At 42.8% G+C, this 27,359-nt stretch overlaps 1 protein-coding gene across 1 annotated transcript; it reads right to left on the bottom strand.

Moving 5' to 3' along the window:
- Positions 1–1,170: 1,170 nt before the first annotated feature.
- On the bottom strand, positions 1,171–24,444 carry SLC16A4 (solute carrier family 16 member 4). Its single transcript, XM_039251117.1, has 8 exons — positions 24,358–24,444; positions 18,577–18,709; positions 17,619–17,762; positions 17,290–17,451; positions 15,402–15,923; positions 12,156–12,367; positions 10,858–10,951; positions 1,171–1,295 (listed from the first exon to the last, which is right to left on the bottom strand). The coding sequence occupies exons 1-8, from the start codon at positions 24,442–24,444 to the stop codon at positions 1,171–1,173; spliced, it is 1,479 nt and encodes a 492-aa protein (XP_039107048.1).
- Positions 24,445–27,359: the final 2,915 nt, after the last annotated feature.

Raw genomic sequence — 27,359 nt, 5'->3', positions numbered from 1 at the left:
ACACAGAATCTGAAACAGGCTCCAGGCTCTGAACTGGCTGTCAGCACAGAGCCCGATGCGGGGCTCAAACCTTCCAGCTGTGAGATCATGACCTGAGCCATTTGGACACTTAACCAACAGAGCCACCCAGGCACCCCCTGAGTAACATTATTAACTAGTTAACATATTTATTCCATAGTTAAGAAACATCTTTTAGTTTAAGTCTATCTTCCCTTAAAAGCTGCCTATTCAACCATTATATAAAACTTACAGTTCTAAAGAAACTTCTAGATCATTTACCTTGAATATTTTAGATAGTTAGCTGTAGTGAAAGGTAATATTGTTTAGATAGGCAGGAATGCTATTCAAATGATTTTGACATAAAGGCGGTTTTTAGCAATTGTTCCTTATTACATGGCAGTGTACATTCATCATAGAAAATTAAAGAAACATGAAAACAAAAATTACTTCTAATCAATAAGGAGAGAGAAGCTTTTTTTGGGGGGTTATACCATTCCAGTCACTAAACAAGGTTTTAATATTCATTCAAGAATTGTTTTTCATTCAAAGAATCGTTTTTCATCTTCACGTATTTTAGTGACTGAATTAACCATGGCACGGTTGAGAGTTCGGTCAATTTAGTATTACAGTACCTTCTGATTTTTATTTAATACGTAAGATAGTTGTTTTAACTGATGAAGATTTTAGCCTGTGTGATTACATACTAACAAAGGACGTAATTTAGGTAGCTATTACTCTTCTTACTATCATTTCGACATTGCTCAGAATGCTGAAGCAAAAGGAAACCTTAAAAAGTATCATGTTTGCCTTCTCATTTTATAAATGAGGAAACTTTTTGTAAAATAATTTTTCCATATGGACTGTTTTGGTTTTTTTTTATTTTTTAAATGTTTATTTATTTGTTTTGAGAGAGAGACAGAGAGCGTGAGCAGAAGAGAGACAGAGATACAAACAATCTGAAGCAAGCTCTGGGCTCTGAGCTATCAGCACAGAGCCCGATATAGGGCTGGAACCCACAACCTGCGAGATCGTGACCTGAGCCAAAGTTGGATGCTTAACCAACTGAGCCACCCAGGCGCCCTGGAAACTGTTTACTTCCAAACTTTTGTTTCCAGTGACTTCTTAGTTTAGATTTTTGTTTTGCTTGATTGCAGTCCTTTTTCTTCCTGTTCAGGATCTGTTTGTCCACCTCTCAGCCAATGGTACAAAGAAAAAGGAGACCGAAGAGAGGAGATAGCATATGCCAGAGAAGTAGAAGGAGCCGGTGTAGGTCTGTGTGTAATCATATAAAAAGCCTGAAAGGAAGGAATGATCTCTGTTAGTGAAGCAAACCTTTCAGTTAGTAATTCTTAGCCAGTATTGTTTGTTGAGGGAAGGAGACGCCTGTACTTGTATGTATCATGACCCATCAGAAGGTCAGGCTGCTTGCCTGGTCTCATTTTCTGTTTATGAAGTTAAATCTGTTCACCTGAGTTAGGGCCCTGACCCTGTGGGAAGAAAGCCATTGTGGAGCCAGAACTTATCTTGTCTTTTAGTGGAAATTGGGGAAAATTAGGGATGCCTACAATTTGATTTTATGATGAATCTTACTAGAAGGTGACTGTTCTTACAAAGAAAATTATTGTGAATCACTACTGTTTCCCAAAGAAAAAAGTATGAGAATTAATTATAGTTCTTTCCTCACTGAACAAACATTTCAGTAATTACTATGTTCCCAACAGTTGTTGAAGAAGTTAATGATAATTAGCTCAAATGGACGTGGTTCGTGCTCTCAGACTGTACAGTTTAGTGGTGAGTTGGGTATTAACCACATGAGTTACACGTGCTATAAGGGCTATGAAGGAAAGATTCAGGAGACTGTGAGAGCATGTGAAAAGGAAGTGACTACTTAGTCAAGTGGGTTAAATGATGGCTCTAAGTCCCCCTGAAATTAAAATTCTCTTTTAATCAAGAATGTGTGGATCCACAAAATCATTTGGCTGATGGCACATACCAGAACTTTTTAAATGAAACACTTTCCTTTTTTAAAATTCTTTTTATTTTAATGTTTGTTTATTTATTTTGAGAGAGAGAGAGAGAGCATGCATGTGCATGAGCAGGGGAGGGGCATAGAAAGGGGGAGAGAAAGAATCTCAAGCAGCTTCGCACTGCCAGTGCAGAGCCCAACGTGGGGCTCAAACTCACGAACCATGAGATCATGACCTGAGCCGAAATTGACTGAGCCACCCAGGTACCCCGAAACACTTTTCTTAAAAACTGTGTATGGTGGCAAAGAGTGTGTGTGTGTGGCCTTTAAACATTGTTGTAAAAGTCAGCCCTATGAAAAAGCAAATCATGTGTTAGTATTGTTATGACAGTGTTGACCTCCTAGTCTTCCTAAATAAGGTCTCAGGACCTCTGAGCATCCACTGCCACACTCTGAGAACTTCTTTTCTGAAATATTTTATGCATATTATATTTATAGTTGTAAATTGGCTTTTAATCCTAAAAAATAACTTAAAAAGTTAAAGCTATTATTCTGATCGTTTATTCAAAGAAACTTTTGTGCTATATGCCACGAATAAAACAGATGAAAATACCTGCTCTCATGAGGCTTACGTATTATTTTAAGTAGGCTCCATGCACAACTTGGGGCTTGAACTCACAGCCCTGAGATCGAGAGTTGGCTGCTCTACTGACTGAGCCAGCCAGACGTCCCTGATTTCCATTTTGGAACATGGTTTCTCACTGAATGTGTAGTGTATACCCTCTTCTTTCTTTGGTCTGATTTTATATGTCTTTATCTCCTGTTCTTTGTTTTTTCATTTGATTTTGATATAGATAATTTAGTTTTTTTGGTTGCTTCATTAGCTTTGTGTTTCCTGTTAACTGATACAATGAATGAATGGAATGTTTTATAGCCTATTTAAACTCAGCTAACTTTAGCTTGCTTTTTCCTATTTTTCTTGTTGGATCGCTGACCTCATTTAAATGTTCCTTGGAGTTAAGCAGGAGTGGAGAGAAGTGGACAAGGACAGGTCCTTGTATTATGTTAGTTGTAATTGACCTTTAGATATCTAAGAGATAGATAGGTAGGTGACCAGCTGCTCAAATTTCTACAAAGGAGGAGGAAGTGTAGAAAGTACCAGGATCCTTTCCTATGCCTTGTCATTCTTGCTTAGCCCCATGCGTACAGCAGATTTATCACTATATACATAACCTGCAGAGTGTAAGATGGGGGTATTAGAAGTAATGCTCTGGGGTGCCTGGGGGGCTCAGGTCGTTAAGCATCCGGCTTCAGCTCAGGTCATGATCTCATGGTTCGTGGGTTCGAGCCCCGTGTCGGGCTGTGTTCTGACAGCTAGCTCAGAGCCTGGAGCCTGCTTCGGATTCTGTGTCTCCCTCTCTCTCTGACCCTCCCCTGCTCATGCTGTGTATCTCTCTCTCCTCTCTCTCTCTCAGAAATAAATAAAACATCAAAAAATTTTTAAAACAATAAAAAAAGAAGTAATGCTCTGGAAAAGACTAGTGATTTTTAGACAAGGAAGTGGATAGTGTTGCTAAAAAGTCAGGAGAGCATAGCTAAAAATAGTGAAAATGGATGGTGATGGTGGTTTTCTTTATAAGTCTCAGAAAGCTGGTAATAAGCCTTTCATTTCACATATAAAAATACATTTAAAGTCAGAATGTTGGGGTGCCTGGGTAACTCAGTTAAGTGTCCGACTCCTGATTTCTGCTCAGGTCATGATGTTGTGGTTCCTGGGATTGAACCCCACATTGAACTTCGTGCTGACAGCATGGATCCTGCTTGGGATTCTCTCTCTCTGCCCCTCCTCCCCCTCTCTAAATTAATTAATTAATTAGTTAATTAAAAAAGATAAATAACTGTTGGTAGTTAGTTCAGAACCCATCATAGTCTGTTTTAAATGTAACACGTAAGTTGACATTCAAAAGACTGAGTTCTTTTGTGGACAGCAAAAGCATTGTGAATGAGAGGGAAAGATGAGATGGCATAACAACCAGAATCCAGGAGGGTATGCGTCCGTCTCAGTGTACACTCCACGCCGAGTATTACTGTATGTAGCCAGCACTCTGAGGAGGGCTACCCTGGCAGCTGGTACAGACTGCCGGAGACCCAAGAAGTGCCCTGTGAGCATTTCCTCAGTGTTTCCAGTCTACCTGCCTCAGAATCACCTGAGATGCATGTTAATCGTGCAGATTCATTGGCTTTCCTTAAGCATAATTCATCATGGGTGGCACCCCTTTGATTCTTACACACAATAAAATTGTAGGCCAAATTATTTTCCTGTGATTATGGCTATAACCCTTATTTTAAGCAGGAATGTCTAACAGTGTTTCTTGGGATAATTTAAAGCAACTAAGAAGGTAGAGCTCAGCTTCCGTTAATAGTTCTGCAAACTAGTTTTTTTATAGTCAGGATGAAACTTGATATTTAATAGAGGGTTGTAAATTTATTTTTTTAGTGTCAACACTTTCAAACTATTTATCATTTTATGGATAAAGCTATACGTGTTTAAAAATGAGTTTACCATCCTGTCTAAAAAGTACCTCTGATATCTCAGAACTTGTTTGGTGAGCTGAGTTATTAATCCTCTTTATTAGGATTACTTTGTAAGTTTATTATTGGTCATCTTGTTAAAACTTGAAATACACCCAGAAGGCCCTTAATTCCCAAGTTCCTTGATGCTAGTTCAAATTAGTGGTTGAGAGTTCCGTAAGTGACTCGAAAGTTTTGGAACCAGAGCTTCTGGCTGTTGGGCTGCTGCCTAGTGGCAGACTTCCAAGATGTACAGAGACAATGATCTTTTGTCATCTCTGGGCAGACTGGAGTCACTGGCGACATCCTTGTCATTTTACTTAAGGTGTGTTGTCTCTGTGTGCCATGATGGGAAACATGGGTTTGGGACATGTCTTGGGAAACATGGGTTAGCAAATTTAAACCTCACTGCCTTCTAAGACAGGAGCTCTCTAAAGGCCCCATGATAGAAGTTTGCAATAAGATTTACTGGGAATACTTATAAGTATTTGCTCTATGCTGTGCGTTTCATTAAAATAATTATGCTCTGTGTTAGGATTTTTGAAGTTTGATTTTTTTTTTCTTTTTCTTTTTTTTTTGGCCTTGTAAAGGAATATATTTGTGAAGGAAAGACTACCCCACCCTTCCCCTCTTTTTAGCCAGAGTAATGAGCTGTTTGGAATTTATTTGTGATGTTTTTGTTGGGATTTGTCAAACTTAGGAGTACGGGAGTACTCCTTAGGAGTACACTGAATCTGAGTACTATTCTTTGGGACTTTATTGTTTGTGAGGAAAATAATCACTGAATAAATAATGATTTACATTATTTTCTTTTGCTTCTTCAGGGTATAATCTAGTTCTCTGGGTTTAGAGGACAGAGAACTTTGTTCTGTCTTCTTACTTGTCCCCACCTACCCTAACCTCCAGAGTGGGTTTACAGCAGATCAAAAAGTGGAGTCATTTTATTTGTTTTCCAAATAAAATTTCAGGCCATAGAGAAATTTTCAACTGGTGGGTCAAGATGATAAAACTGTAGAGGGCATGATTCTTAAAAGGTGGAGTAAGGAACAGGTAGATGGGGCGCCTGGGTGGCTTAGTCGGTTAAGCGTCCAACTTTGGCTCAGGCCATGATCTCGCAGTTCATGGGTTTGGCCCTGCGTCGGGCTCTGTGCTGACAGCTCAGAGCCTGGAGCCTGTTTCAGATTCTGTGTCTCTCTCTCTCTCTGCCCCTCTCCCAGTCATGCTCTGTCTCTCTCTGTCTCAATAATAAATAAAAAACATTAAAAAAAAAAAAAGGAACAGGTGGGACATTTGTTTCATATTATATCTGAAATGAGGATAGGCTAGAAATAGGAAGTGACATTTCACGAGGAAATGAATTTTTATGTGTTGTTAATGGCACAGAGACAAGCTTAGATGGATGAATTTCCATTTTAGCCATTGTCTACTCCTAGAAAATACAGGTAAAGAGTTAGTGTAAAATAACCAGTTGCTCTCCATGGTCTTTCTAATGAGGTGTGAGGTTGATAACAGCAGATCAAAAAGTGCAGTCATTCTCAAAAGAGAAATGTACTCTCCTTTAGGAGCCACTTAATGTTAACTGACTCTGGGGTCTAACCAACTTATAGCCGTTTGGCATTAGACATGACTTTCTTTGGATGTGTTGAAAAAAATCAGTGGTGAAATACTACTTAATTGAGTGAAGCTTCAACATTTTGTTAAGGTCATTTTTATTATAACACAGCTCAGGATGTCTTCATTTAAAGGTAAGAAAACAGAGTTAACTAATTTTCACTGTAAGTTATAGTGACTTAAGCAAATTTTCAATTGATGAAGTCGAAAAAGAATATATATCCTAATAAACCTTAGTTTTAGAGGTTCTAGACTCTTGCCCTGAGTATTAAGTTCTGGAGGTATATATGACAGAGTGATTGCTATATCATGACCCTATATGTTGTGGAAGAACATTAAGAGAATAGCTTTTTGGGGCACCTGGGTGGCTTAGTCGGTTAAGCGTCCGACTTTCACTTAGGTCATGATCTCATGGTTCGTGGGTTCGAGCCCCGCGTCGGGCTCTGTGCTGACTGCCAGCTCAGAGCCTGGAGCCTGTTTCAGTTTTTGTTTCTCTCTCTCTCTGACCCTCCCCTGCTCACGCTGTCTCTCTCTCTCTCTCTCTCTCCCCTAGAAATAAATAAAACATTTAAAAAAAGAGAGAGAATAGCTTTTTGTTTGTTTTTGTTTTTATTTTTTAATTTTTTTAAGATTTTATTTTTAAGTAATCTCTGCACCCAATATGGGGCTCGGACCTACAACCCTGAGATCAGAGGTCGCACGCTCTATCTGCTGAGCCAACCAGGCACCCCAAGAGAATTTTTGTATTCTTTGTGTTCCCCATAGCAGCTAGGAGAAGGCTGTGGAAATAAAGTTGCTTGATAATTATTGAACGAATACTAAACGGTAATCAAATAATTATTTATGGTGTTTTAAGGGAGTTTTCAGATATCTGTGATTGGTTTAAATATATAAAAATACATATATTAGCATAATATAGGCATTCATCAGGTGGCAGTGGGGGGGGGTATGTGGAAGAGAAGGGAACTGCATTCAGTTTTATTTTATAGGTGGCTAATATGGGCCCTGGTGGTTTTATTTTTAATTGAAACTGAGCCTTTAGCATTTTTGAGCTCACAAGTCCAATGCCTTGGAGACAAGATTAGAAATTTCACATTCCTGGGGCGCCTGGGTGGCTTAGTTGGTTAAGCGTCCAACTTTCACTTAGGTCATGATCTCGCGGTTTGTGGGTTCGAGCCCTGCGTCTGGCTCTGTGCTGACTGCCAGCTCAGAGCCTGGAGCCTGTTTCAGTCTGTGACTCCCTCTCTCGCTGACCCTCCCCTGTTCACGCTGTCTCTCTCTCTCTCCTAGAAATAAATAAAACATTAAAAAAAAAAAAAAAGAAATTTCACATTCCTACTTCTATGTTGGAGAATACAATTATCTTTGCTCAGTGTATGATCTTTGTATTTATATTGCCTTTTGCAGGTTGATTTTTGTTAACCGGGATCTATTAGAAATACAGTAAGGTTTAAAAATACCAGTACTTTTTATTTTTCCACAGCCTTCCAAAAACTTGCATCTGCACCAGCTTGTAGTTCTGGATGCCATTTACCAGCAAATAATAGTTGGGTTTGGATGAGCAATGATAGTTGGCCCGTACTTAGGACTGTTGACCACCGAAGGTCAGGGAAAGCTAACAATCCTAATACTGTCCCAGTCTGAAGCAGATCATATTATTAAACTAACATTGAATTTGTCCCTGAGTATTAGAAAGGAATGGGAGGGGCTGTGGGGTGGAAGAAATGGTGTGTATGTGGGGAGTAATTTTTAACTTTCATCCATTTCAGTCCCTATCAGTTATTTTCATTGGAGGTGGTATGAATTTTGTAGCTACTACGTTTCTTACCATCTTCAGAGTTACTAAAGGTCTGTAAATAGTTTTCTTGCCTGTATGCTTTATTTACATTTTTTAAAAATATTTTTTTAACTCATTTCTGTGGGTTTCTTACGCTTTTTTTTCTTTCCTTAAATTATTAAAATATGCTCTGTAGGACTTTTTTTTTTCATTTCCATATTGGAGGGAGAAAATATTGTTCATACAGTCGATGTTAACAGTTTTTAACTAGTGTTTTGGCTAAGGGTTATTGTGGAAAGTTTTACTGTTTGCTAGATTTCTAATTTTAAAATAACTGTAATCTTTTATAGGAATTTCAACTTTTGCAATTTGATAATAACAGATATAGGTAAGTACAAAATGAGAATCTCCTACAGTTCTGAAAATCTAAGTCTGGTCGAGAATTTAATACTTTATAACCAGTAACCCTTCTGATGATTTAGTTAAAGCTGCAAACAATAATGTAACTGCCCACACTTGTTGAGACCTGAATGACTGTAAATCAGCATTTCTGTTTCTTTGGTCCTTGCTGCTGGACTCAGAAGTGAGGAACAAGTCTAACGGCTTTTGTAAAATCCTCTGTCGTTTCACAGAGGAATAAAGACTCAACTGAAGTTTCTCCCTTTAACAAGATGCTTAGCATAGCATAGTCAGTGAGAGATCATGTTACAAAGAAGGAAATTTAACTGGATTTTGTATTAATTGTATAATAGTCTTGTTTAAGATACTGTGAGCAACTCCCACACTTAAAATCTGTATATAAGCTATCAGCACAGCCTTAATCAATTTCTTTGACTATTTTGTAGAACTTATAAAACTTATAATTGCCTAAATAATTTCTGAATTTGTGGGCAAAAATTCTTTCATGAGCTGTCCTTTTACTCACATATAGTGCTAGGGTATTAATGGACATTGGGTAATAAAAGGCTTGTAATTTTTTTTTTTGACTCCTTGATAGTAAGAAATGTGTTTTACATCACCTGCATTTTATATGATGCGTGTGTGTGTGTGTGTGTGTGAACTAAAAGTTTAAAATAAAGTGATGCACAGTTTTTTAATCTGTTCTGTTGTAGTCTGTTCTTTTTCATTAAAAAAATTTTAAAGGTCATGACCAAATTGATTTCAAGACCCACACACACATCTGTAACTTTTCCCTTTCAAGTAATAATCCTCACAAAACTTGCCTTGTCTTCTCCTGTATTGAAATTTTTTTATGTTTATTTTTGAGAGAGAGAGCAAGCAGGGGTTGGGGCAGAGAGAGCGGGGGACAGAGCATCGAAAGTGGCCTCCATGCTGACAGTAGAGAGCCTGATGCAGGGCTTCAGCTCATGAACCGTGAGATCCTGAGCTGAAGTTGGATGCTTAACTGGCTGAGCCACCCAGGTGCCGCGCCATATACTGAAGTCTTTAAACATTTTAAGATGTGTACAAAAACATATAAAACATGAAATCTCTAAACATGTTAGATGCCTTTATCATTTGAGTAAGATACTCTGTGCCCTGGTATTTGTCACCTCCCTATACTTTGGACCTAATAGGCTTGGAAAGTTTTAAGGCATCACTGAGATGTCCAGTGAAGAAGAATCAAGATTGAAAAACGTGCATTGGCGAGCTGTGTTTGAGCTTCATTTTTTTCCTAGTTTGCTGACCTGCGCGCTAGCCATAGAGCCACTGTGCTAGACATCTCTGGTGTTTAGTCCCTGTTACTGGTCCTGACGTCAGAGTTCTGGGCCTGACTTTAACATTCTAGCTTGCCTTCCAGATGTGAGGTAAACTGACCGAGACCACATGGGCAGAGGTGTGCTCATAAATGCAAATAAGAGTTGGGTATATATTTGTATAAATTTTTCCTTTAGGTACACCTAAATTGAACCTAATGGTGTTTTTTTCTTCCATTAATAATTTTTGTTATTAATATTATTTTTTTCCTTCTGATATATGCCTATTCTAGGTCTTAACGTTTAGGTGCAAACCTAAATAATATCATTATAAAACTTTGTTTTTAAAAAAAACAAAGGCAGGATCGTATCTTTTTTTTCTATTTCACTTTAGGACTGAAGGAAGTAAAAGGAAGCTGAATTCCTATTTGTGGATGATTGGAAATGTTACAGTAATTTGTACATTTAAACATATTGAGACCCTGTAGTACGTGAAATACTAAAGTTTAAGTCTGTTCCCTAGAAATATTTCTGAGTAGTCTCTTGGTAATCTTGGATTAGATGTTCAGCAAGCAGTGGACAAAATGTCCGTTTAGGTTAAAAGTGCATATAAAATAATACTTCAGTCTTTAACCTCAATCATCAGAACTCCCCCAGTTTTTCCTGTACTTGCATTTAGTATTCACCAGTGGCCCCACCACAGCCTCTCCACAGAGATGTTGGCCTGTAGGCCAAGTATCCTCCTGCCTTCGGTACAGATCAAATATGAAGGGTCTCCATCATCCCTCTTGGAAAATCCCTCTGAGAAGCCCTGGACAGCTGTATGTATGGTACATCTGAAGGGCTAAGGGGGCAGGCTTGCCGCCTTCAAGCTCCGTATTGACTCCTGCTCAGATAGAAGATGCTAGTGGTTTGTTTGTTTGTTTAGGGCATCATAGGTCTTTGAGAATCTTCTAAAACTCTGGATTGGCTCCCCAGGCAGGTAAACTTAACACAAAATCTTTGCCCTAAGACTTCCAAGATAATGTCAGAAGCTGTTGAATTAATCTGTTCTTATCTGTTGAATTAATCCTCAGATCCTTCTGGATTGGTGACGGAGTGTGAGAGTTAGTATAGGAACAGCAGAGATGTCATCAGTTTTTTAACCTGATATTTGTCGTTGCATGTTCCCATTTTGGGTCAGCATTTTCTTTCATTGCTATTGAAGTTTGCTCAGAATATTGCTAAGCTGTTACCTGCTATAGGTGGTCCAGAAAGGATAACCATCCCAGCAAAGAAAGCAACAAGTCCCAAGAAACTGTATACTCTAGAAGTTCCAGACAAATCAACCTGTGGGGATGAGAATCCAGTGTTAGCCATATTGAGGGTGAAATTCTGTGGAGACCTATGGCTGCAAAGGGACAAATGCTATGAACAGTTAACTTCCAAGGTGACTTGGATGGCTTTTTGCCTGGACATTATAGAAGAGCTGAGGCAAACAGGGAAGAGTCATTGTGCTGGGCAGGCAGTGTTTTCATTGTGATCTTTGAGGCGACTCAGGTGCACCATTATTTCCTGACTCTCTCAGCTCTTCTCCGTAAGGAAATGGTATTTATATTCTGAATGGACAATGGTATTCCTGAATCCACCTGTGCCTAAGTACCAGCCATTGGTTTGTAGGAAGTCAGTTTTCCTAGGTTGACTTCAGCTTTAGAAAGTTTGGCTCTTGGATAACTATAATATCCTACAGTCCTTATGTTAATATTGATACCAGGCCAGAAGTTTCCAGGGATTCTGTGGTTCTGAGAAGAATCCATGGGATCCCAAGAAGATCCCAGTTATTTCAGTTCCTTTTGGGTCCAGGACTTTAAGTCAGCTTGAAGTAAAAGTAGAGACTGGTTAAACAATGTCCCTGTTAAAGTACACAGAACTTTTCTCAACAAGAAAGAAGTCACACTGGTCAGGAAGCCCCATGTTTTTCCCTTACGATTTTTTTTTTTAACATTCATTCATTTTTGAGAGAGAGAAATAGAGAGTGGGGAAGGAGCAGAGAAAGGGAGACACAGAATCTGAAGCAGGCTCCAGGCTGTAAGCTTTCAGCACAGAGCCTGACGAACCCCCATGGTGAGATCATGACCTGAGCCGAAGTTGGACGCCTAACCGACTGGGCCATCCAGGTGCCCCCAAGAAAGTCCCATGTTTTTCTCCGGGAACTCTTGAAGATGGTGTCTTAGAAGGAGCCAATGAGATTTCTAGAGCTGAAGGAAAGCAGTAACACAGCCCTAACATTCTGGGAGACTGAGAAGCAAAGTGGAATCCTGCTGATCCTTATTTTGCTTTCTTCTTTTTTGTCCCATGTAGGTAGTTCTCCCCCAAAGGTAAGATGAGTAACTGGGCAGGATATAGCTAGCTACAGGGTTTCTGCAGCCTGGAAAAGGATTTTTTTTTTTAAATTATAAAATTAATACAAAATACGTATTCTCTTTGGGGAGGTTATCATGAATCCTTTCTTTGTCTAAGTGCTTTAACAGTGTTAATGAGTGTGTCTGCTCACCAGTACAGGAAATATCATTGCCAGGTAACCACCAGCAAAGACGGCAAAGAAGACTGTGTAGGTCATAAGTAGTGGAAACGTGGTGGCCAGAGGAGCAAGCAGGTTAGTGATGCCGCAGAGGATGAGGTAAGACTTGTAGTAATGATACTTCTTGATCCAGGCCTGATCAGCAACCCATCCAGTGATTATCAGACTGACAGCCTCAGTGATGCCTGGAACAATATTGAAAGACCTTATGAAATCCTGATTCCGTTTGCCTAGCCCCTTTGAAAAGTGTAGCCACATGGGACCTCCTTTCCTAAGTAATATGGCTTCGTCCTGAGGCTAGGACCTTATGAGAAAAAAATGGTCTGTGTCTGTTAGTGGATTCTGTCATTTATTTACCTGCTCCAAATACAGCTAATAAAATACCAGAAAGGCCCCTTCAGAGTTTTGTAGAAAACCCCTCAGGTGTTTTTTTCTGACCACGTTTGGGAAGCTTGGACCTCCTAACGGAATCCCTGGTTACAGAGGACCATTTGCTCAGGAGGCCTTCCTCAAAGAGGTCCTGCGAGTGAGGGAGTGAGTTGTCTAAAAGACTCATAGACCCTTTGGTCAGTGTGCTGGGGAAGTCATATGGTGGAAGACTGGAGGCCATAAATAATAAAGTCTTACATTGAAAAAAAAAAATAGATGTTGGGACTCTTTATTATGAGTGTGTATGAGGGTTTGGTAATTAAGTCCTCCTCCAAAGGTTATTATGTTAATTTGGAAGTCCGTAGGAGATCTGGAAATGCGTGGTCATTTTGAACATTGGAACTATGGTGTATCTTGAATAAAATTTAAGAACCACATTTTGCATTCAGTATCATGATAATAGAAGATTCTTATTTTTTATTAATTACAAGCTAATGTAGCAGTTAATGATTCTGAGAGTAGCATAAGCTACAGTTGTTTTGTACTTGTAATTCTTCCTATGGTTTTAGACATAAATTGCTCTACAAAAAGGGAGTGGGACAGAAAATGCATCCTACTATTCCATTTCTGTTTTTACAGAAACTCCATATGAGGTTCTTGGGGCCCATTGCATAGCCCTAAACTGATCTAAATTGATGACTACCAGACATTTTAGTGAAAAAAAAAGCAGTTCAGCTTTGTATCTTTTTTCTTGTGTACACAAGCTTTAGTCGACCGAAGTGAGGTATTTTTGCAATTGGAAATGGGGTACGGTCAGTTTTGTAAGGACTTGGGAAGCAGTCTTTTCAAGAAATTCGCAGGAGAAACGTTAATATTGAGCTACTTAGAACTTCCAGATGTTTAGAACAGTACAGTTCCATGTCATCCCTTTAAATTTTCTTTTTTATTATTATTAAAAAAACTTTTTTAATGTTTTATTTATTTTTGAGAGAGATAGAGACAGCATGAGCAGGGGAGACTCAGAGAGAGAGGGAGACATAGAATCCAAAGACAGGCTCCAGGCTCTGAGCTGTCAGCACAGAGCCTGACATGGGGCTCAAACCCACAAACTGTGAGATCATGACCTGAGCCTAAGTCGGATGCTTAACCGACTGAACCACCCAAGCACCCCATCCCTTTTATTTTTCTTAGGCTCCCTGTTTTGTCCTTTGAGAGGACCCATATTTCTTCAATAAAGCATTTTGTTTCCTTACGTTTTTATAAATACACAGCTAAAATGATTGTTTGGGGTTTTTTAATGTTTATTTTTGAGAGAGACAGAGTGTGAGTGCGGGTCAGGCAGAGAGAGAGGACCCAGAGAACCTGAAACAGGTTTTAGGCTCTGAGCTGTCAGCACAGAGCTCAAAACAGGACTCAAACTGAGATCATGACCTGAGCTCCCAGGTTGGTCACTTAACCGACTGAGCTACCCAGGCGCCCCAATTGTTTTCATTTTCAACTTAACATTCACATTTATTTAAAATTGTTTTAGGGGCATCTGGGTGGCTCAGTCGACTTTGGCTCAGGTCATGATCTCATGGTTTGTGGGTTCGAGTCCTACATCGGGCTCTGTGCTGACAACTCAGCCTGGAGCCTGCTGCCAATTCTGTGTCTCCCTTTCTCTCTGACCCTCCCCTGCTCACACTGCCTCTCTCTCTCTCTCTCTTTCTCTCTCTCTCAGAAATAAATAAAACATTAAAAAAATTGTTTTAAAGTTTATTTATTTTGAGCGACACAGAGAGCATGAGTGGGAGGGGGAGAATCCCCAGCAGGCTCTGCACGGCAGCGCATAGCCCAGTGTGGGGCTTGAACCCATGAACCGTGAGACCATGACCGAAGCTGAAGTTGGATGCTCAACCAACTGAACCACCCAGGCACCCCTCTCGAATTTATTTTAAATATCAGCCAGTCCATTAATGAATATCCTTAACAGGCATATTTATCTGTCTTACTGTGAGTTCAAGGGAAAAAATTCTTAGCTACACATACTAACAGAACGTTATTGAATGCTTATGATGGGCCAGGAACTATTCTAAATTCTACATGCAGTGCTCGTTCAATCCTGATAACCTTATGAAGATAGGTACTATTTTCACTATATTACAGATGAGGAAATTGAGACGCAGAGAACACGAATAACTTGCTGACGGTTGTACAAGTAGGAAATATAGAGCAAACACCTGGACCTAGGAAGTCTAGCTCCAGCAACGCTTTTCAACCTTTGTCCTATGCTTCCTGGTTTTCTTTGGTTTTCCTGCTTCCTGAAGTGGCTGTTGCCACTGAGCATCAGCTTTTTAAAGCCAAGTATTCAACAATTATTTAATGTGGGTGCCTGGATGGCTCAGTCAGTTAGGTGTCTGAGTTTAGGTCAGGTCATGATCTCACGGTTTGTGCGTGTGAGCCCCACATTGGGCTCTGTGCTGACAGCTCAGAGCCTGGAACCTGCTTCTGGTTCTGTGTCTCCCTCTCTGCCCCTCCCCAGCTCACATTGTCTGTCTCTGAAAAGTAAACATTAAAAATAAATTGTAAACCCACTCAAGTTAAAAAAAAAAAATTAATAAAGGAAAATGAACAACCCTTGCCTGGGGGCCACTGTCTGGTGTAGAGCATTGTGTGCAAGGTACAGTGACAGGTCTGGGCAGGGGTATGCCTGCTGTTCCCATCAGCCTCCAAAGACTTCCTTTTTCCTGGCCCTCCCACAACTCCTTTTTAAAAAATAGTCTTTCTGTAAAATTGTAAATTCTGTAAAAATTGTCTTAACTGTAAAATTAAGTTCCTTTTGAGTTTGAGGTTAAAGTAATGCTTTCTTACCAGCTACTGAAACGAGGAAGGTGGCATCCATGAGGTCAATCCCCAGTGTTCTGGCTCTGGCTACCAGGTGAAAAGTAGGGATGAAATATGCCAACTGACTGAGGAGAAAAGACCAGGTAAATATGTAGAAGAAGGGGTTTTTTAGAGGGGAAATGTCAAAGAGTTTTTGCTTACGGCTCCATGAAATGGCCTCTTTCTCATAGCGTTCTTCATTAGTTATTAGGAATGCACTGTTTCCATCAGGCTCATCGTTGAGCTCTGTGTTTTTATTTTGCGAGACTATTAAATTTGTACCAGGTTGTCCGGCCTTCTGCAGAGCGCTGTCACTGATGATGGTGGCCTCTTGTGTCTCGTTGCAGGATGGCATTTCTGTCACACACACTGCCCCTGGGTGACTTGTAGACAAGCAGCTACCTCTGTTTTTAACATCACAATTGTCCTCGCTTGCAATGTGGATGGGTCTTAAGAGCATACTGGAAGGCACCAGATTCATCATGAGTGCTCCAAGGAGTATAAGGGCACCTAAATAGGGGTGAGAGTGAGAAGTTAAAAATCGCCCCTCTCGTTTCACAGTACTGTGTTAAGGCTCAGAAGGGGCCCCGCCACGCCACTAAATGTATTCAGTCGTGTAATAATTCCTGAAAACGCTACTTTGTCCCCTAAATTTAACTAAAGTATCCAAATCTGTTGACTTCATTTTTAGCCCTGCACACCACTGTGTCCTTGTGAAAACAGGGCATCCTTTGAACATAGAAAACCAGAAAGCTGCACCAGGAGATGCATGGAAAGAGAGAGTGTTATTTGTGTAAGAGGAGAAAAGAATAGGTTTGGGTGGGGAGCATGGGGCGGGGTGTGGATATTTGAAATGTTAGAGGATTACGGTGTGTTTTAAGTAGGGATTTAGGATCGCCTAAAGTGGGGATATAGATTTAGGGACTGTGAATACGGAATTCTAGAATTAGATGATGAGAGTCATTCTTAAGCTGCCTTAAAAGAGGGGGCAAGCCTTTCATCTCATGACTTTTTTAATTTCCTTGAAAAGACAGATGCCAGTCTCACCTTGGCAGCGAGCAGTTGCTTGGTGTCAGCATGGCCTGAGCAAAGCTGTGGGCTAAGTCTCGTGCTTCCAGGGATGGAATTGGCTGTCAGTTCAGCTATCCTGCCTTAGGGATGTACCAGCTCTTTCTGTGTACTTACTATGAGGCTACTGTGGTTTTTCACTTGGGAAAGGAAAGAGTCAACCAGAACGCTCTGCATGTAAAAATAGGCTTTTATATTCCTACGTGTGTACTTAACACACGTACATATACATCTCTTTCTCCAGTACTTTAAGGTGATTTTAATCCAAATGTTTTAGCTTAGACACAGAAAACTATGGAGTGAAATGGTGTGTGTTTGTGAAAACTTTATCATTGACTCTGTATAAAAGATTGTTAAGGAACATAATGCTCTTTTTACCCACTTTTTTTGGGGGGTCTATTGGTGAGTTGGATGGGGGAGGAATTTTTAAATGCAGATTTATTTTTCTTAAGGGAAAATGTAAAAAGAGAATGCTTTCCTAGTGAAAGAAGAGGAGGAGGGAATCCTCAGGTGCCCAGGGGTATCCCTTTGCCTGTGAGGTGTCTCCCCAGGTGCACAGAGGGCCCTCCATCCCCGCAGACATGAACCGTTTGGTGAACTGGGAGTGGCTCTTGACAGATGGCAGAGCCTGCAAGTAGTTCAGCACCTCCTCCACCGTGTGTTCTCGAAGGAAGAGGAGGAGGGCGTCTAGAAATCATGCCTGTTTCCTCCCCGGCTCAAAAATCCTTCTCTTGCACTCATCAGAGCGGGGCGGGAAGCTACACATTAAAGCTTGCAGAGTTGATAGTTTAGAAACAGAATGGCTCACCTGTCCAGTCATACAGATCTATCAGGACTTTTACAAAAGGCGCAAACAGAAATGTTAGTCCCGTCCCAGAACGGGCAATAGCTGTAGAAAAAGCCAGTCGTTTTTTGAAGTATTTGGTAGTTGCCACAGCAGCTGTTTGGTACAAGAAAGCCGCACCCAAACCTAAAAAATAACAATAGCTTGGAGTCACATAAGTGGCTTGTTACCAGATGAGCTATTCTCCCGGACCTGAGGCAGTAAAAGGAGGCCTTTTGGGCCCATGGATGGGACCGTAAAGGGGAAAGTTCCTAGTTCCATCTTCTATAGTCTTATTTTTACAACGGACTCACCAGGTAAAAGTCCCATAGTCACACAAAGAAAGCGAATGCTGGTAGCCCAGCTGCTGATCAGATATCCACCAGTAATAAGGAGAGCCCCAAGAAGGGAGACAGTCTTCTCTCCGGTTATGTCACAAATAATGGCACCCAGGAGACCTCGGAAAAAGGGGAAAAGGAAGAACGGCAAATACGAGGTAAGTGCTTTGGCATTCCCTTTGATGCACGATTTACGTGAGCAACTGAAGGAAAAGGACTTGGGAGTATTGTGAATCCTTTAGAAAGATGTCCGTATTGGGTTTCTTAATATTTCTGTTTTGCTTTTTGGAAGAAGAGTTGTTTTAAAGAGAATTGTAAATAGGCAGGTTTGAAAATGCCTTCAAAAGCCACAAAATGAGGGGCACCTGAGTGGCTTATTCAGAAGAGCATGCGGCCCAATTTCAGGATGGTGAATTTGAGCCCTCTGTTGGGTGTAGAGATTACTTAAATAAATAAAACCTAACAACAGTAACACAAAATGAGATTGCATCTAGTGACGGGGCTAGAACAGGGTTCAGTCATTAATCTACTCTGCCATGTTTTAACCCCAGATAGAAGCAAAGGAAGAGACATTGGGTCTCTGTGTTTTTCTGAGTGTGCCTAGGTGATGGGCTCAGAACTTTACAGCCTGATTTCCCAGAGAGACTGGCTCACTGAACCAATGTTAAGGCACTGTGGAAAGAAACAAGGCATGGAAAATTGAGTCATGGAAGTAAATAGTTGATTTCTTCAGCTTTCTTAATCTTAATTTTTCTGATTTTACCAAATCAAGTAGAGGCTAAACACTGCAAGCCCTTAACTTTTCTCAGTTTTGCCTGTTAGGGAACCTGACTTTTCACAAGCTTCCATCTTAAATAACTGACCAGTTAGTCTTCCTTGAATTGCCCTTTGTGGTTCTTTTCCTTGCACGGCAAGCTTATTGCCAGCTTTATACCTCCAGAATAACTAATTGATGACATGATGAATCCAATCCAGCCAGTTTGTTCGGAGCTGCTTTCAAATTCTTCTTGGAAAACCACAAAGAAAATTGCAAACGTCTTGATCATCCCCATCACAAACACATTCACCTAAATCAAAGCAGACCGGAGTGTGGTATGAGTGAGCCATTACAGAGAAGGTCACGGCTGCTTATGTTTATGACTCCACCCCTAGCCCCCCGCTCACCAGGACCCACCAAATTGAGGGTTCCTCATTATACATTTTATTGTGTTTTGTGGGGTGGCCATCCCCTTGGATTGTCTAAGTACTTTACACAAAAGCATCTCGTCTAATTTTTTTTATGTTTTATTTATTTTTGAGAGAGGGAGAGAGAGCACAAGCAGGGGAGGGTCAGAGAGAGAGGGAGATACAGAATCCAAAGACAGGCTCCAGGCTCTGAGCTAGCTGTCAGCACAGAGCCTGACGCGGGGCACGAACCCACGAATCGTGAGATCATGACCTGAGCCGAAGTCGGTGCTTAACCAACTGATCCACCCAGGCGCCCCGAAAGCATCTCATTTAATCCTCATTACAGGGCTATGGAATAAATGGTTTTTTGGAGAGATTAAAAGTTGCTCGAGATAGGGATGCTGGAGGTGAGATTTGAAGCCAGATAAACTGACTCCAGACCAACCACTAGACTGTCCTATTAGAATAGCATCTGTTTGGGGCACCTGGCTGGCTCAGCTGGAAGAGCGGGTGACTCTTGATCTCGGGGTCATTTGAACCCCATATTGGATGTAGAGATTACTTAAAGAAATAAAAGCTTAAAAAAAAGATAGCATCTGTTAAAGACCGTTAATTACAGTTACCTTTGTGAGAGAAGCACAGTGGTCCAAAAGATGAAGAATTGTTCCCATCGGTTCTTACATTAGCTTTGCTTTAACTGTGCTTAAACCGAGTACCCTTCCTCACTTGATAAATAGGGTGACCGTATACTTTATCATCGAAATAGAAACTTGAGAGTGGAAAGGAACACTACGAATTTATGCCAGAGCAGCAAGGGTTAACAGGTCGGAGGGTCATCTTATGGTTGGTCATGTGCCCCATCCTTTTCTTTTGTCTCTCCTTAACCCTCCTTGCCCACACCACCCTTCTTCCTTTCACTAGGAGGAATGTTCCTTTGGGGTCAAGTTTTCTTTCTGTGGCCTATTAACATTTGTTTCTGAGAATTCTGATTAGCTTGTGGGGCAGTGAAGAGCAGGGGTGGAGGGATGGGGCCTGAAAGGGGATTGGGTAGCTTCCCCAGCCAGGGCCTTTTTTTCAGTGGCCTTGGCTTTTCAAGGCCACTTTGTCTGCTTTCAGCCTGGCCATACATCACTTAAGAACCACAGACTCTGGGTTTCCTTTCCCTAATTCCACTTAGCTCTGTCCATGTGGCAGGTATCACCCCTTGTCGCTGTGTCCTCATCTCACTTTGTGCCCACTCCGTAGACCAGTCGCTCAGGATTTCGGTCACCACCCACATAGGATGCAGTAGTTCTGAGTACTGTTCTGCAGTCAGCCTGCATTGGCCTCAATCCTGGCTCCACTTCTAGTTAGAGCCGCGACCTTGGGCAAACTACCTCACAGAGTTAAGCTTCCCGTTTTGTAAAGGGGAGAGAAAGGAAATGTAACCTTGCTCAGAGAACTGGAGATTGAGAAAATTCAGGTACTTTATAGCTTTTAATACCCAAGCTGTTAACTGTGATTTTGTTATCTTGCATAACTGCTGTATCTAGCCCACATCAACTCATCCAAAACTAAAGTCTTCTTTCCCTTATCCCACGCCTGCTGTTTTTATTGGTACCATCCACTCACTCACCCAAGTCAGAGACCTGCCTCCTCAGTAAGGCATCTCTTTGCCTCGGCCAGTACGTGCCAATAATCGAGGCCTTGCCCCTCCATCCCCTTCACTCGACTCTTGTTTCAGACTACTATTATTTCTTGTGTGGACTAAGGAACTAAGAATTGGTAGTGTTCCAAGGTTGTGTTGCAAAAGTTGGGCATGGTGAGAAGGCAGTCCCTTAGTGCATTTTTCCCATTTTGATTTGATAGTAGCCACAAAATCTTCCGTATTCAGAGTAAACGATGCCAGGGACACCTGGGCTGTACCTTCACCAGTGACAAAGACATTTGATCAGGCCCTCATTCAGGCAGTTTGTAATCCTAATATTCCTCAAAGGTGCTTCCATCAGGAAATGAGGCTAGAGGGGTGCCTGGGTGGCTTAGTCGGTTAAGCTTCCGACTTTCACTTAGGTCATGATCTCGCGGTTCGTGGGTTCGAGCCCCGCGTCGGGCTCTGTGCTGACAGCCAGCTCAGAGCCTGGAGCCTGTTTCAGTCTGTGACTCCCTCTCTCTCTGACCCTCCCCTGCTCACGCTGTCTCTCTCTCTCTCCTAGAAATAAATAAAACATAAAAAAATTAAAAAAAAAATGAGGCTAGAGAACAGAGCAGACCTCGGGCAGCACAGACTTCTCAGTTCGAAATGCAGAGTGGTGCGGAGAGAGGAACATCACAGTGAGGCATCATTCTGTAAAAGACCCTCTTTTTCTGTGGACATGGGTTCTGTGCTGGGGTCCACAGCGTGCGGCCCTCTCTGGTCTGTCCTTGATGTGTGGGCATAGCAGCAGTGGGTGGATAGGATTTGTCTCTGATAACTGGCTCTGCGTTTCCACTGTGTCAAGAAAGCCAAGGACACAGCCTTTGCGTGTGCCCTGACTCTCTCCCTCCCGCCCTTAACTTGTAACCCTCCAACGTTGTTTCTATGTTGACTCCAATCTCAAAACTCATTTTCCCAAGGTCTGGATTTTCCCTTAATTATCTGAGCAGGGTAGGGAAGTCTATATTCTACTTCTTTATTACTTCATCCCAGGCACTTGACCAGGGTCAGGTGGGTTTCAGGCCTGGCCCAGAGTCCACCTCAGACGTTGTGAATGGGCTTGCCCCCAAATAAAAGCCCCTAGAAATTCTCCCATGACTGACCCAGCCCCCTCATTTTCTTTGTATCTTTAAGAGCACCCCACACACAGTGAGAGCCCCCTTGCCAGATCACTCTGACTAGACTATTGTATTGGGAAAGGGGACTGGGTCGACCACAGTGGCCCCTTTTGAATAGAGAGTATCAGGCTTTGTCGGCAATGATTGGGTAATTATTGTTGAATAACCACTTCCTTCTGCCCTGGGTCTGTCTCTGTTCTCACCCAGCTCTTCCTTCCTGGCCTGCACAGACTTCACAGAAGAGTCTGCTAGGCTGTCTCCACTTCCTCACCACCCGCCACTGACTACCGACTCTTAGCGAGGCTACCAGAGGCTTCCTTGTCACCGACCTTTCTGGCATCTGACCTCACAGCACCTGTTCATCACTCTCCCCTCCCCAACCTTCCTGCCTTTGCTTCAGCAATGCCGCTTCTCCCACTGCTGCTCACTTTCCTCTGTGGGCTGCTCTCCGCCCAGCCTCTAACCTCGGTTTTCCCCAGGCTTCTGCCAAGTTGCTCTTCTCCCCGTCCCTGGCCATTTTGCACCCCCTGCCCGATGGCACAAGTCAGGCCGCACATGCCGATGACTCCCAGATTTCCATGTGCAAACCCCGTGCTCCGCATGCGCCTGGGCCGCCCAACACGTCAGTGGTTACGTCACAGCTCCGTCAGGCTGTCCGGGATGAAGCGATGTGGGCATCCTCACGTGCTCTTCCCTCGCGTCCTCCAGCCCAGTGAATGACACCCGTCGTCCTCCCAAGTTGGCCAGGCCTCCAGCCCAGGACTCCCGGACTCCCTCTCTCCCTGACGTTCAGTGGCCATCCAAGTCTGCTCAGTCTGTCTCCTCAGTCTTGCACGGATCTGTAGCTTGTCCATCCTCATTGCTGTTGCCTTAATTTAAGGTCTTTTTTCCCTCACCTGGATTATTACAGCGTCATTCCAGTGGCTCTCCCTGCTTCCAGGCCGGTCCCCCACCAATCATCATCCACCCTGCAGGCAGCGCCATTTTCCTGAAAGGCACATCTCACCCCATCATTCCCCTGCTTTTCTACATTAGCTCCTCAGCTTCAAGGAGCTTCAAGATAAAAACAACAGCAACAGTGTTTTTAATATGCCCTACAAGGCCCCTGCTCATCTCTCCGATCTCTGTTCGTCACCTGGTTAATTCCTAAGTGTGTCCCTCAGTCCTCCATCCGTCTTACCCGTGTGGGGAGCAAGGTGGGAGATCTGGACACCCTCTTGGGCAATACCAGTTCTGCAAAGCCCGCGATTGGGGAGGTGGCCCAGCCACAGGGAGGGCTCTCCCACTGGTACATCCTTCATTTCCTTATTAGTAACATTTCCGGGGGGGGGGGGGAAGAGTCCACATTCTTTGGTAATGAAGCTTATGTTTAACAAATAGTCATCTGGTTAGGAGGCCTATATTCCTTGTAACTTCTGCCTGAGGACCTGTGCCCCGACTTTCCCCTGTCACTGTCACTGAGGAGGAAGCCTGATGTTTTCCCGTCGTGCTGCTTATGGCGTTCTTAGTTCCCGCGTTGTGTCTGCAGCATTGTTAGTGGGCACCAGGACCCCACTCCCGTCTCTGTGAGCCTCCAGTAGGGCCCAGCAGGGGAGCGAGGCAGGAGGGGAGGGTACCTCTGTGAGTACATCTGAAAGGTAACTAATTTGGGAGCACTTAGAGGAACTGTGGAGTTAGCACCTCTGTCACAGGCTTGTTTGGGGCACAGCTGGAACGGGGCTCACCTGTATTCCAGAATGAGATCGTCAGTCTCACAACAACCTGAAGAGCTTCTGGGAGGATGAGGGAAAGAAGTTAATTAAAAAGTGGAGTGTCGGGGCGCCTGGCTGGCTCAGTCTGTTGAGCGGCCAGCTCCAGCTCAGCTCATGATCTCACGGTTCATGTGTTTGAGCCCCGCGTCGGGCTCTGTGCCGACAGCTCAGAGCCTAGAGCCTGCTTTGGATTCTGTGACTCCCTCCCTCTCATGCTATGTGTCTGTCTCTCTCAAATAAATAAACGTTTAGAAAAAATTTTTTTAAATGGAGTGCCTAGTCCAGTTGCTTACAGATGAAGGAATTAAATCAAGCTCCAGTTTCAGAATCTACATCTTCTCCTTTTCCAGACATACCAGAAATAAACATTGGGGGGCCCCTGGGGGGCTCCATTGGTTAAGTATCCGACTTGATTTCAACCCAGGTCATACATGATCTCATGGCTCCTGTGAGATGGAGCCGTACATCGGGCTCTGTGCTGACAGCGCAGAGCCTGCTTGGGGTTCTTTCACTCTTTGCCCCTCCCCCGCATGCATTCGAACGTGCGTGCACGCATGCTCTCTCAATCAAAATACACATAAAAACAAATATACATTGGGCCTAATTCTAGCTTAAGTTATGGTTGGGGGATGGGTTGGGAAGCAGACAGCAGGTGGAACGGAGGAAATGTCCCCATCCCCTAGGAGAGAAGGAGGCTGCTGCCACGTGTGTGCTGGGCTGCGCTGGGAACCCACCCCAGTAGCACTTTTTGGCACCTCGCAGTGCTCCTTCCGGGGTGCTTAGATGTCCGGGCAGAGCTGTGGATGGTGGCTAGGGTGTCCTGTGTGTTTCAGGTTGGTAGCAAGGAGGAGACTGAAGGGGAACACTGCAGCCTTCACTCAAGGGGACTGTTTTCAACCTTCCGGGTTCAGTGTGGGCTGCTGACTTTGACAGCTAGTGGCTGTTCCTAGCTTCGCTCTGAGCCTTTCTCCCAAGAGCTGTCTCGAAGGGGGAAAGTAAATTCTTACCAGGAAGAAATGAAATGTAATCATCCATCCCCAGCCTCCATCCAGGGGTTTGGTGTAAGGCCGGGCCTTCCCTGCCCTCTGCAGCATGACAGCTGGTCTGTGGGACAGATCCAAGATAGTTGATTCAATTGACAAGAAACTGATCTAAACCTTTCAACTTTATTTTTCTCCACGATACAAAGCCACTTATACTTTTTTTAACCCTCCCCTTTAAAAATTAGATGATTTCCTCATTTCTAAATTGCGTATAAAGTCCCTGATCTCAACCTCAAATGCAAGCAGGGCTTTGTACCATCTTTGGAGATCTTTCTGGAAGCCTGCTGCCTAGTTTCACCTGGCAAGTTCAGATGGATCTGACAGTTCTCTTGGGATATGTCCTTAGTTACCTACCAATCTACCTGAGTATAGTATCTCTATATCCCCGTTTATTCTATAATCACAATCAAGGCAGAACAATGGGAGGAGTGAGAAAGAGCTAATGAAAGGCTGCTATTTGAGGGACATCAAAGTCACGTCTCTTCTTCCCCCACTCAGTTTATTTCAGGGAGGAATTGCAAAGGAGTTATGTGCAAAGGTTGACCTCACTGATTGGAGGCTGGCCCGCTCACAGCAACTGTCCTCTGTGTCGTCCCCCATGTTCTGCAAGCCACATCCTAGGGGAAGCTCTGGGCTCTTCTCTGGTCCTCTTTTCTTTCTTTCTTTCTTTCTTTCTTTCTTTCTTTCTTTCTTTCTTTCTTTCTTTCTTTTTCTTTCTTTCTTTCTTTTTCTTTCTTTCTTTCTTTCTTTCTTTCTTTCTTTCTTTCTTTCTTTCTTTCTTTCAAGTAATGTTTTATTTATTTCTGAGAGAGAGTGTGAGCAGGGGAGGGTCAGAGAGAGAAGGGGACACAGAATCCGAAGCAGGCTCTGAGCTGGCTGTCAGCACAGAGCCCGACGTGGGGCTTGAACCCACAAACCGTGAGATAATGACCTGAGCCGAAGTCGGAAGCTTAACTGACTGAGCCACCCAGGCGCCCCTTCTCTGGTCCTCTTTAGAGAAATAAGAAGGAGGAGTAGCCTCAGTCTAGGAATTCCCCTTTACAAAGCAGCCGCTGAAAAGAAAATATTCTAAGGGACTAAATAGACATGACAACAAACTGCAGTGACTGTTCCTAGAATGAATCCTGGACCAGAAAAAAGTCCAGAAAGGAGTTTGGGAGGTCACTTGTTTATGGACTTTACAGTAGACAAGGTTAAATCTCTTGGGTATGAGAGGCACCTGGTTGGTTCAGTCCCTTAAGGTCTGACTCTTGGTTTTGACTCAGGTCCTGATCTCATGAACCGAGAGATCAAGCTCCGCATCAGGCTCTGTGCTGACGAGCCTGCTTGGGATTCTCTCTGTCCCCCTCTCTCTGCCTCTCCCCTTCCCGTGCTTTCTCTCTCTCTCAAAATAAATACATAAACTTAAAATAAATCTCTAGTGTGATGGTGATCTTACGGTTCTGCGAGAAAATGTTTTTGGCCTTAGGAGGTGCTGGCTAGAAAGAACTCAGGAGAGAAGTATCATAGAGTCTGTTGTTTTCTCACAAAAGCTTAAGTAAAAAAAAAAAAATGTGTGCGTGTGTGTGTGTGTGTAAATGTTCTGAGGAAGGGACAGAGCTTTCCTGGCTTCCCACTATTGGGTTGGCAGGCAGGCTGCTGCTTTCTAGAAAGAACAGTCGGGTACCAGCACATGTGGGATGTAAGCAGGCCAGGGGTGGGATAAGGAATGGGGGAGATGCCAGTCGTTCAAAACATTATAGAAAGCCAACCCCAACACACAATCCCATATTGATTTTTACCTTTGATATGATGTTCAGCAAAGGGATCCAGATGAACCGATCTGAGAAGAAAAATAAAGTCTACGATATTTTAGAAAGTCACTCTTTTTTTTTTTCAAGGGGTTTCATTCAGCTGCACTGTGAAAACAAGAGAGCATTCTAAGTCCTTGAGGTTGAGTGGACTTTACTTCCTGAGGGGAGGAGAAAGCACTGTGATGTGACATTAACCCAGGCCCTCCCTCCAATCACCTAGAGGCAGAAAGAATTTTTCACCGTGACTCAGAAGCAAGCATCAGAGTAAACCAAGTAGAAAATCCTTTTGGTAACTATTGTTAAATTAACTAAGCAGGGAAGGTGTTATGCTGAGGTGGCTCTAATGTCAAGGTGGTTTCTTTTTAATTTTTTTAAATAACGTTTATTTATTTTTGAGAGACAGAAAGAGCGTGAGCAGGGGAGGGGCAGAGAAAGAGGGAAACACAGAATCTGAAGCAGGCTCCAGGCGCAGAGCTGTCAGCGCAGAGCCCGACATGGGGCTCAAACTCACGGGCGAGCTGTGCGATCAAGACCTGAGCCGAAGTCGGCCGCCTAACTGACTGAGCCACCCAGGCGCCCCAAGGTGATTTCCGTAAGCAAATCAAAATCTAAACCTGTAAATTCCACAGTGTTACCAAATTAAAAGTTAAGGACAACTCATCACAAACAGCTAACTAGGCTTTAAAGTACAGACTATCAGTAACTTCCTTGCTGGAGCGCCTGGCTGGCTCAGTCAGTGAAGCATGTGACCTTGATCCCAGGGTTGTGAGTACCAGCCCCACAGTAGGGTCGAGCCCACCTAAAAATAAACTTTATTTTTAATTTTAAAAAAATGTTTGTTTATTTTGAGAGAGAGCCAAGAGGGGCAGAGAGAGAATCCCAAGCAGGCTCTGCGCTCAGCGAGGAGCCCAACGCAGGGCTCCAATCCACCACTGCGAGATCATGACCTGAGCTGAAGCCAAGAGTTGGACACTCAACCAATGAGCCATCTTTATTTGCTCCCCTAAACTAAGAAAACAACCCAACCAAATAAAACTCTCTTGTGTCCATCCTTTCTCTATAAAAGCCTCTCCTTGGACTTTTGAGAGAGTGCTGGTAATCACTTCTGATTCGACACTGCCTGATTTGATTTGTGCTCAAATAAACTCTTAACATTTTTAATATGCTTCAGTT

The sequence above is a fragment of the Hyaena hyaena genome, unplaced genomic scaffold (genome assembly GCF_003009895.1).
Source record: "Hyaena hyaena isolate Hyena2069 unplaced genomic scaffold, ASM300989v1 scaffold_390, whole genome shotgun sequence".
NCBI classification, from domain to species: Eukaryota; Metazoa; Chordata; class Mammalia; order Carnivora; family Hyaenidae; genus Hyaena; species Hyaena hyaena.
This window is presented reverse-complemented; position numbering and strand designations above follow the sequence as displayed.